The sequence below is a fragment of the Gadus macrocephalus genome, chromosome 7, assembly GCF_031168955.1.
Source record: "Gadus macrocephalus chromosome 7, ASM3116895v1".
Lineage (NCBI taxonomy): Eukaryota > Metazoa > Chordata > Actinopteri > Gadiformes > Gadidae > Gadus > Gadus macrocephalus.
Window position 1 is genome coordinate 5,539,775 of NC_082388.1, and position 9,340 is coordinate 5,549,114.

Consider the following 9,340-nt stretch of genomic DNA (forward strand, 5'->3'; position numbering starts at 1 on the left):
TTGTGGTATACGGGAGTAACATGTAGGGTATAGGGATGGGCAAAATGATTCTTTTCCGGGAACTAGTTCTTTCAGTTCAGTTCACTATAACGATTCGTTTATTTGATTAGGTCGTTTTGATTCGTTCGTTACGTCAGATTACATATTAAGAAATATAAAAAATAAAAAACTTTTTTTTTTTTTTTAATTGGTCATGGGTCCGGATAGGACCGTCAAGACCGCAGTCCGCCGTTTGGAGATGCCTGCTATACAGTATATCAAACGTCCCACCAATATTTATATCACTTGCTTACTCTCTATATTTTATTCATGGTTTTACATTTATAATTTTATTTTACTTTACATTTAATTCTTCATTGTTCAGGCATTACAGAACTTGCATGGTCATAAATAAAAAATACGAACTGCAGTTTAATTTCTTTGTTTGTTCTTAAATTGACGCAGAATGGAGCAAAGACTCCAGGGATTGGGAAATGCGTTTATCCAATAAACAGCTGGAGGTGAAGTCTATTTTCGAAAAAAATTGAGGGGGATATATGTCGAATGGTATGACCCAAAATACGTCAGACAGAGAAAGCGCGCATATTCGACGGTACCGCCTTGTCATTGGTTTACCCAGGTGCCATTCCAACACCATTGCTACCTCTCATTGGCTGAATCTTTGAGAAAGTTGTAGACTCAATCAATATAAGTCGCGGGGAGACGGAGCTCTGTTCGTTCGTATATTTTATTTACGTGACCATATGTTTGGTTTATGTTAAAAAAAAAAGAATCAAAGAACCAGTTCTTCTTGTTTTGGGGAACCAGTTCTTGTCGTTCACGTTCGGGATTCGTTTGTTGTAACGAATCAGTCGCGACCGACACATCCCTAGTAGGGTACATCGTATGTACACTCACATTTTTGGTATTTTAAGTGCACTATATAGTGCATGAAATTAACCACTGAGAATTCGAACACCACTACAAAATGGCGAGCACCCTATTTAGTACACTATATCTGTGATAGGGAACGATTTTGAACACAGTTTATGGCTGCTTTCGATGCTTCCCCTCTTTCTCCTCCTCTTCTTTTCCTTCTCCTTCTTTAGGTTCTGGCAGGCTAGATGTAGCAAAGGCGCATTACTGCCCCCACAGGCGAAAAATAGAAGTTTGGATAGCTCACAAATATCGCGAGTATTTTTTAACGCGACGGGTAATATCGTCGAGTTTAATCTCGCGAGATCTCGTGGCACGAGATCTCGTCACACCCCTAATAGGAAGCATTCTGACTATGTGGGCTGGGCATACAGTTGTATGCATGAAACAATAAAACATTTTATTCATTCATATTAAACCAAACATAATAATAGCCTGCTAACTCTCTTTTCAACACTCTACTTTTGAGCACGTGGATTGGCTAAAACTCTTGCTTCATTTTGGTCTAGCTGCAGCTTGAATTTCCCTCGGGATTAATAAAGTATCTATCTATAGACCAATTTTTTATTTGTAAACATTCGGAAGCGCGCACAGGGTGGTGGCAGAAAACAGCGAAAGGGTAGTTATTTATAACGGCAAAAGGACCACTCGGATAATAATACAAGTAGCCTAGATAGATTTTTAAAAGATTATAGTTAATATTGATTAGATCTGATTAGTAAAATGTTGTGAAGCTCTAAAGTTAGTAAAATGTGATAAACACTGTTATTTAGCCAAATTGACGTTAGTGGGCAGTGGGATACGTCTTCCAGATCCGTTTGCCATAGCACCTTGTCAATGGTTAAATGAGGAAACGAAATGGCCTAGCATCCAGTGGCCAGAGATTTATAATTACCTAATCGAAACTCCAAGTGTATATACCCGGGAGAAGCTAAAAGCGTACAAGTCTCTGGATGCTTACAATTTTGTTCTGTGTGGTCATGTCCAAGACATACTATGGCATGATTACAATGTTCAAAACTTCGTTGTGATGAAGGCGGAGGTTCTGCCTAGCCAAAGACAGGGAAAGAAGACAGAATTGTACAAGGCCTGGGTTATCGTCAACAAGACCAACAACTGTATTCTTACTGCGAACTGCACCTGTATGGCTGGGTATGTAAACCAACATAAGTTTACTATTGTAAATGTTCATTATTTACCCAATTGTCAGTGTCAGCAACGTATATGTAAAGCAAAAAATGTTTTGTTCAGGTTAGGGTCATGCTGCAGCCATGCAGCTGCACTAATGTTCAAAGTTGAGGTGTGGGTCAGGATGGGAAAGACGGAGAGGTGTTGTACTTCAGGGACAAATATGTGGATCCACACATCCAAGAGAGAGGTGAAACCAGCCTGACTAAGCGAGATCAGCTTCAGAAAGGCTAAAAGGACAGACACCCAACTGAAGCCAGTCAGAGTAAAGCGTAGACAGAATAATGTAAACGGTAGGCACAATCTGAATGTAGGCAAGATCAGGTCATGTACATATAGCAATAAGGTATTCATTATATTTTATAATTAATGTAAATACATACGTTATAATCAGGGTCATGTAACTATTAATGGCAGATGTATGAAAATAAGTTATCTAATATTTATTTTGTGTATTCAGAACTGACAGATGAAGACATTGCGGAATTGAAACTACTGGCACCTAACGCAGCTGTACTCACTACCATGGAACTCAGTGACACAGATTCCGCAACAGAATCTGACACAGAGGCCGAAGACCTCCCAGAGCCACTAGTAGCTCTGTATGATGCCAATCTGAGATGCCTCTGCAAAAATCAACTACAAGAGAGGAGTGAAGAGACTTTTGAAAAACTGAGGAAGGGGTTAACTAATGAGCAGTGTGTAAACCTTGAGCTTACAACTAAAAATCAGGCACAGTCTCAGGCCTGGCACACACACAGAAATGGAAGGATAACAAGCACAACCCTACATCGTGTATAAACTGTAGTAACCGAAACAGCTAAACTAAACCTTGTAAAACAGGTAATGCACTACAATAAACAAGACTTGTCCCATGTGCCAGCAGTACTTTGGGGAAGAGATATGGAGGACACAGCCAGAAGACAATACACAGAAATAATGAAAGCACAACATTCCAACTTTGAAGTGGAGCTTTGCGGTCTTGTTGTGCGGCCAGACAAACCACATCTTGGGGCATCGCCGGATGGAATAGCAAACTGTACCTGCTGTGGGAAAGCAACCCTAGAGATTAAGTGTCCATACAAATACCGTGATGGTCTTACAGGGAGTAGCGAGGACACACAGTTCTGCTTAGACAAAGCACTACAATTAAAGAAGAATCATGGATACTACCATCAAGTTCAGCTACACATGTTTGTATGCAACACCCAGTACTGCGACTTTGTGGTTTGGACAAAGCAAGTTGTTGCTATCAACCGCATCACCAGAGATGAAGAAATGCTACAAGCAGTCCTGCCTAAAGCTGAAAAGTTCTTCAAACAGAGTATTTTGCCTGAGCTGTTAACACGCAGCATGGATCCACTGATGCAGTCACCTACAGTCTGCTCACACTGTCAAAGGCCAGACTTTGGAATGATGATTGACTGTGCAAAGTGCAAGAACCATTTCCACTACACATGTGCCAGAGTAAGAAGAAAGGTTGTGGATTGGTGTTGTGAACAGTGCAAAAAAAAACAAGTCAGAATGAAATGTTCTTCGAAGCAAATGATTTAATACAGTACTAATATTTTACATTTTAACACTTGAATGTGCAATTAATTGTGTTGATGACAATAAACAGTTACTTACAGAATAAATCTAAATTAAGCTATCTTGGGACTATACATTTACAAAGGTTTGCTCCACAAACAATCACTATATCGTCTAACAGGTCAACCTGTGTGAGTGGAATAATAGTTGTCAGAATTGTAAAATTTTTCCATCTACCTATTATTCGTTCAATGTGTATTCTCACATTAGACAAACGCCTTGATATGTCCACTTCTTGAGCAGAGAGCTGCTTTTTACCTTTGGTAAAGTGAGGGATCCTAAGTGTGGCACCACGTGTGGCAAGCTCATCTCTGATGGTAAAACCCAGATCTGCTAGTATCTCATCATTATGCTCTAGAAGGTCATAAAATCCAGACTCAGCTGTAATTTGTTTGTCTGAAACTCGCCCACCCCAACCTGCCGACAGAAAAGAAATGGCTCCTGAAGGTGACATGCCAATCAAATATTTAATAGTGTTGTGGCTTTTATAATTCGAGTACGTCCGGGCTCTGGAGGTTAAATTTGTGGGTCTATTGATAAAAAATTCTGTACAGTCAATAATGCACCTGCAATGTTTATATTTAGGTTTAAAACATTTTGGCATATTCTTTAATACTGCATGCTTGCTTGGCCACTTTATGAGAGGCTTTAAAGTCGCAGACATAACAGGGAGCCAACTTTTCAAAATGTTTGAAATGTCACTTTCTGTGACATTAAATCTGAAAGCAATATCCTTGTTGCAGAGCCCTAGTAATCTGAAAGCAAAAATATCCTTGTTGCAGAGCCCTAGTCTAAGGCCCAATCTCAATACTTCCCCTTACCCCTTATCTTCCCCCTTACCCTTGAAGTTGCGCGTTCATGTGAGAGCTAGTGGTGTCTCAATACCCAATTTGATCAAGATTAAGGGATAAGATTGAGTGCTATGTACCCCTTATTTTTAAGATGATTTGAGAGCTCACTTGCTCCTCCAAGGGCTATCCCAGAGCACATAGCGAAACCGGGAATTTTCAAAAAAACATGGCTGCTTGAAGCGAGGAATATTTTACAGCTATCTACACAACTTTTTATATGTTTATAATGACTCGGTTTGATCTGAAATGTGCTACACGAACGATGCATAGTATTGTAGGTCTTAACTGAAGCTTTCAAACGGTAGTTTTAGGATACAATTAGCGCGTATACCACCACTCCATTGGCTTATATGGTAGCTTGCCAGCTAGATGGCCTGCAGCGGATTCGAATTGTATCCGAATCCGTTCGGTTCGTTTACCACAGTTCGGAGCATTCTGGAGATCCGCGGATTTCGGTTTCATGAAGGCATTGCCTTATGTAGCGTATTTTGCCTACTGTAGCCTACGTCCGATACAAAGGGTGTTTAGGACCCAGCGGAATGCATTCTCTCCAGTGCTGCCCGAGCCAATGAGACTTTTCCCGCCCCTCCCTTCAGCCTGTCAGCGTTCAAAACAAACTGGGCTTTAAAGGCACCCAGTGCAACTTTGTGTAAACATTCAATGAAAAATAAACATTCAATTTCTAGTCTTTTTTACACGTAGTAAGTTTCAATAACTCCATACCATTACATATCGACATTCAAGGAGCAAAGATGAGACGTCGTTGTGTGGTGAGAACTGATAGAAAATCGTAAACAACAACAATCGCCGGTAGGGAGAAGCCATTTTTCCATTGACTGGAAGCCTGCTTTATTTATTGTAGGTTACAAAAAATAAAGAAAATGGCGGCATTGTTGTTGTTATCGATTTTGTATCAGTTCTCACCACACAACGACGTCTCATCTTTGCTGCTTAAATGTCGGTATGTAATGGTATGGAGTGATTGAAACTTACTACGTGTAAAAAAGACTAGAAATTGAATGTTTATTTTTAAGCCTCGAAAGTTGCACTGGGTGCCTTTAAACTTCGTTGCGCTCGTCGCCAGAGTTCTAAGCCTCGTCGGCCGTTAACCCTTACATGTTACACTCAGTGCACCATGTTTTCAAATGCATTTAGGGGAACATTTATTGCACAAAAAAGCCTTGCAAGTTGTCTGATTGCAGTCAATTAACACATTGCAAATAGACTGTGGGTCTCATTCATTTTTGTGTTTCTCCCCCAAACCCTCCCCCAAAAGTCCGCCTTTTTACTATCACAGACATGATCCTAATCCGAACCGTATCCGAAACCGAGGCCCAAAACGGTTATCTGAACCGAACCGTGGACACACTGATCCGTTTCACCACTATGCTACACACACCCTCAACTCTTCAACGATGGCGGCAGCATCTAAGATATATATATATATCGCTCTTCTTCTCTGGCTTTTATTGGCGTTTCGGCGCTCTGGTGACGGGGCAGCCAGCTGGCGACGATGAATGATGACGTACCCGAAACCGAGTGGCGTCTCATTTCATAGGGGAAAGATCTCAGCCCTTGGCCCTTACACTTGCAAGTGCTAGGGTTAAGACAAAGACAAAGACAAAGCAAAAGGGGCAAGGGGAAGAATCGAGATTCGGCCTGTTTCATTAGGACGATCAATAGATGATCCTTCAGGTTCATAGAGCCACGCACAACCTCTACACTGTCTTTAAGTTTGTGACTCAACCACTCAAATAAGACACTGGTCAGCCCTGTGAAAAACAGAACCTGCACTGCTTTACTCTTGATAGAGCTAAAGGAAAATTGTGTATTCATGAGTGTTGCCTTTAGTTCCTCATTCTCAGTTTTCAGTTTGTCGATCTCCAAACGCAGGTTGACACACTCTGTAGAAAGTTGGCTGTACTTGTGTTTCAGATCATCATGGAGAACCTTTGGGACTGTGGCTTCTGAAATAGATATTAGATAGTAATAGACTTAAGACTTAATAAAATAAGCACTGTCACTTGTTTAAGTTGAGCTTTTCTCAATATTTTTTAAGGATGTTTTCAAACAGCATGTGCTAAACAGAATAATGATCAATGTCATTAACAACACAGTTATGCTGTATTAAACAATATATAAACAAAACCTGATTCATCCTAATAATGACTGCCCTACATTAGTTAAGGTATTATAAGCTCTTACCAGTGCATTGATCAGCACCAGGCTCCATTCTGCAGTCATCTGAGGACAGGCAAGCTCCAGAAGCCTCATCACTAGCTTCTTTGGACCGCTGTACATCATCTGGTGGTCTGTGGATGGTTTCTTCCCTTTTTCTTTTCCTCTTAAATCTGATACACAGAGATGAAGTCAAACAGTCAGTCCAAAACAGTTTAGTTGCTTGGTAGATCATAGGAGGTTATCAGGTACCAAAACCAAGTCAAGTGTAAATTACATAGCATAGCTTAACAGGGCTTCACAAGACAATGTAGACATTACAAAAATCTGGTCTGACAAATTATCTAAAAACTATCTGACCTTACTTGCCATACATTCTCTGCATTTTGATGCATGCAATGTGATTCCAGTTAGCAACTAAATAAGGCTAAAGTGACAATATTTACCTCTCAAGTTTTGTATCTCCTTTGTCTATTTCACACTGGGTTGCGAAGGAAAAGACAGAAGGTACAAAGTCGGGACTATTGAAGTCCATGGAGACCTCTCCTGTCCAAAAAACAATATTCTAGTTATTGACAGTACGATAGTGTAACAGGTAAATTTAGCCTGAGTTTGCCAAGCTTACGAGACTAGCTAGTCGTCAAGACAACGTAACACAATTTAAGGTAAGTTCGCTAAAACGACTAAAACTACATTATTCTGTGTTCTAGCGTTAGATAAGCGTACAACTTTACCATTATTTTGTTGTTGTAAGCCAAACCGAGTGATGTGTCTGATTGAGTGAAGTTCTTAGGTTAACTTACCTGATATGAAGTGTGAACTGCAAAGTCTGGCATTTTTAATAAGGTCTTTGTTCCAATCGGATCTTCTGATAGCTTGTAACCAACGACGTCTGCGGTTGGCATTAAACGAGTTGTTATCTGCTGGTATTCTGTAAAACTTCAGGTCACTGTTTACAGAATTACGATTCTGGCATCCCACGGCACAACACGACATTTTTCTGTTTGTCTTTTGCCACCGTCTTGCGCGATTGAACCTGTGTGACGTCGTTCTGACGTAAGGTGAAAATTGGTCTATTGTGACGGCCCTCTGACTGTTATAGTTAACCTGGGCAAGATCCTCTGCTCCTCCCCAGGTCTCTCCTCTCAGGTGGTTCCGGTTGGGTGGAGCTGCCTAATCATCCCCAATCAGAGGGTGGCAGATAAAAGGCTCACCAGTCTGCCCATGGCTCTCTCCCTCTCCAGACACATTATTTTTGGTTAAACTTTGTGTCTGTTAATAAATTATGGTTACTTTTCAGTTTAAACCTTGGTGTGTCTCCATATTTGTTATGGCCAAGAGCCGGGCCGTGACGCTATCTATCTCTGGCTTCCCGGCTCTCTTTAAGTGGCGACACATATGCGAACCTACAGTATGTAACGTTGTTCAATTAAGTTATATTTAAAGTGCGTATTGGAAGTTAGATACTGCAGTGAAGAATCGTATAGGAAAAAAATTCGAATACACGATTATTTAGTTTTTATTAATAAATCTACACTACAAGTGGCATCTTGAGACGTTTTTGTGATACAATTTTACTTCCGCATCTCAAACGCTCGTTTTCGAGCGTGACGTAGGGATTGGTAGACGGACGTTCTAATCATCATAGACTACATAGGCAACATAACAACAATGGATAACAGTTTCGGACCACTTCCGTACAATTTTGAGCCAGCTAGCCGTGAGGGAGAACAGCAACCACCTAAAAGGGGGAGACACCATGGCAATAGGAGGGAGATAGAGTTGTGGTGTCAGGAGAATTATGGTGAACCAGGAGCGGCTGAACATCAACACGGCCACGGAGGAAGAGCTCATGACCCTGCCCGGGGTCAACCGCCCCGTGGCGCGGAGCATCGTGGAGTACCGGGACTGCATCGGGGGCTTCAAGAAGGTGGAGGACCTAGCGCTGGTGAGTGGGATAGGCGCCACCAAAGTGGAGATCTGCGTGTCGAGTAGGACCAGTTCGTCGCAGCACTCCCCGTCCTCCCTGCGGAGTGACCCGGAACATATGTCCTCGTGCAGCGGCATGAACATCAACACTATCGGACCCAACACGGTGCGTTCAAGAGCATCGAGGACCTGGTTCGGGTCGATCACATAAACTGCTCCCTACTGGACAAGATCCGTTTCCAGGTGTTTGTGGAGCGCTCAAGAACTCTGTCCACCAATACCAACGGCGGGCTGACCTACACGGGTCGGTCCCATCCGAGCCCAACCTCATTCAGCCTCCGGAGCGAAGACCTCGACCTCCCACCGGGAGGACCCACGCAGATGGTGTCCCTGCGGCCCCGCATGGCACCGGCCCCGGGCCCGCGGGACGGCCGGGCCGCAGTGCACCTGGCCACCTGGGACCTTCAGCGCTGCTCCAGTGAAAAGGCCAACAACCCTGGCGTCAAAGAGGTCGTGTGTATGCCCCTACTGGAGAACGAGTGAGTACAACTAACGTGAGGGTTTGCAGGCTCGAAAGCCTGCTCCATCCTTTCTCCGATCGGGGAAACTGTGAAATCGGAGATGGTCGGACAGGAGGTCGGAGTTGGAACAACCCCCACAGATACAAAACCTCATCTCGTCGATTAGAA

At 42.4% G+C, this 9,340-nt stretch overlaps 1 protein-coding gene and 1 long non-coding RNA gene across 2 annotated transcripts; one reads left to right on the top strand and one right to left on the bottom strand.

The window, feature by feature from the left end:
* The first annotated feature begins 1,685 nt into the window (after window positions 1–1,685).
* On the top strand, window positions 1,686–3,740 carry LOC132461274 (uncharacterized). Its single transcript, XR_009526588.1, has 2 exons — window positions 1,686–2,067; window positions 2,564–3,740. It is a non-coding gene; the product is annotated as an uncharacterized LOC132461274 (long non-coding RNA).
* Window positions 3,741–4,047: 307 nt separating this feature from the next.
* Window positions 4,048–7,800, bottom strand: LOC132461160 (uncharacterized). Its single transcript, XM_060056206.1, has 5 exons — window positions 7,526–7,800; window positions 7,169–7,268; window positions 6,750–6,895; window positions 6,204–6,511; window positions 4,048–4,110 (listed from the first exon to the last, which is right to left on the bottom strand). The coding sequence occupies exons 1-5, from the start codon at window positions 7,716–7,718 to the stop codon at window positions 4,048–4,050; spliced, it is 810 nt and encodes a 269-aa protein (XP_059912189.1). The 5' UTR covers window positions 7,719–7,800.
* Between the last annotated feature and the right edge of the window lie 1,540 nt (window positions 7,801–9,340).

Coding starts and splice junctions, on each gene's coding strand:
- LOC132461160 (XM_060056206.1), bottom strand. CDS start 7,718: ATGTCGTGTTGTGCCGTGGGATGCCAGAATCGTAATTCTGTAAACAGT. Junction 6,896..7,168: donor GGAGATACAAAACTTGAGAG/GTAAATATTGTC, acceptor TCTGTGTATCAG/ATTTAAGAGGAAAAGAAAAA. Junction 4,111..6,203: donor TGATCGTCCTAATGAAACAG/GCCGAATCTCGA, acceptor TTCTGTCGGCAG/GTTGGGGTGGGCGAGTTTCA.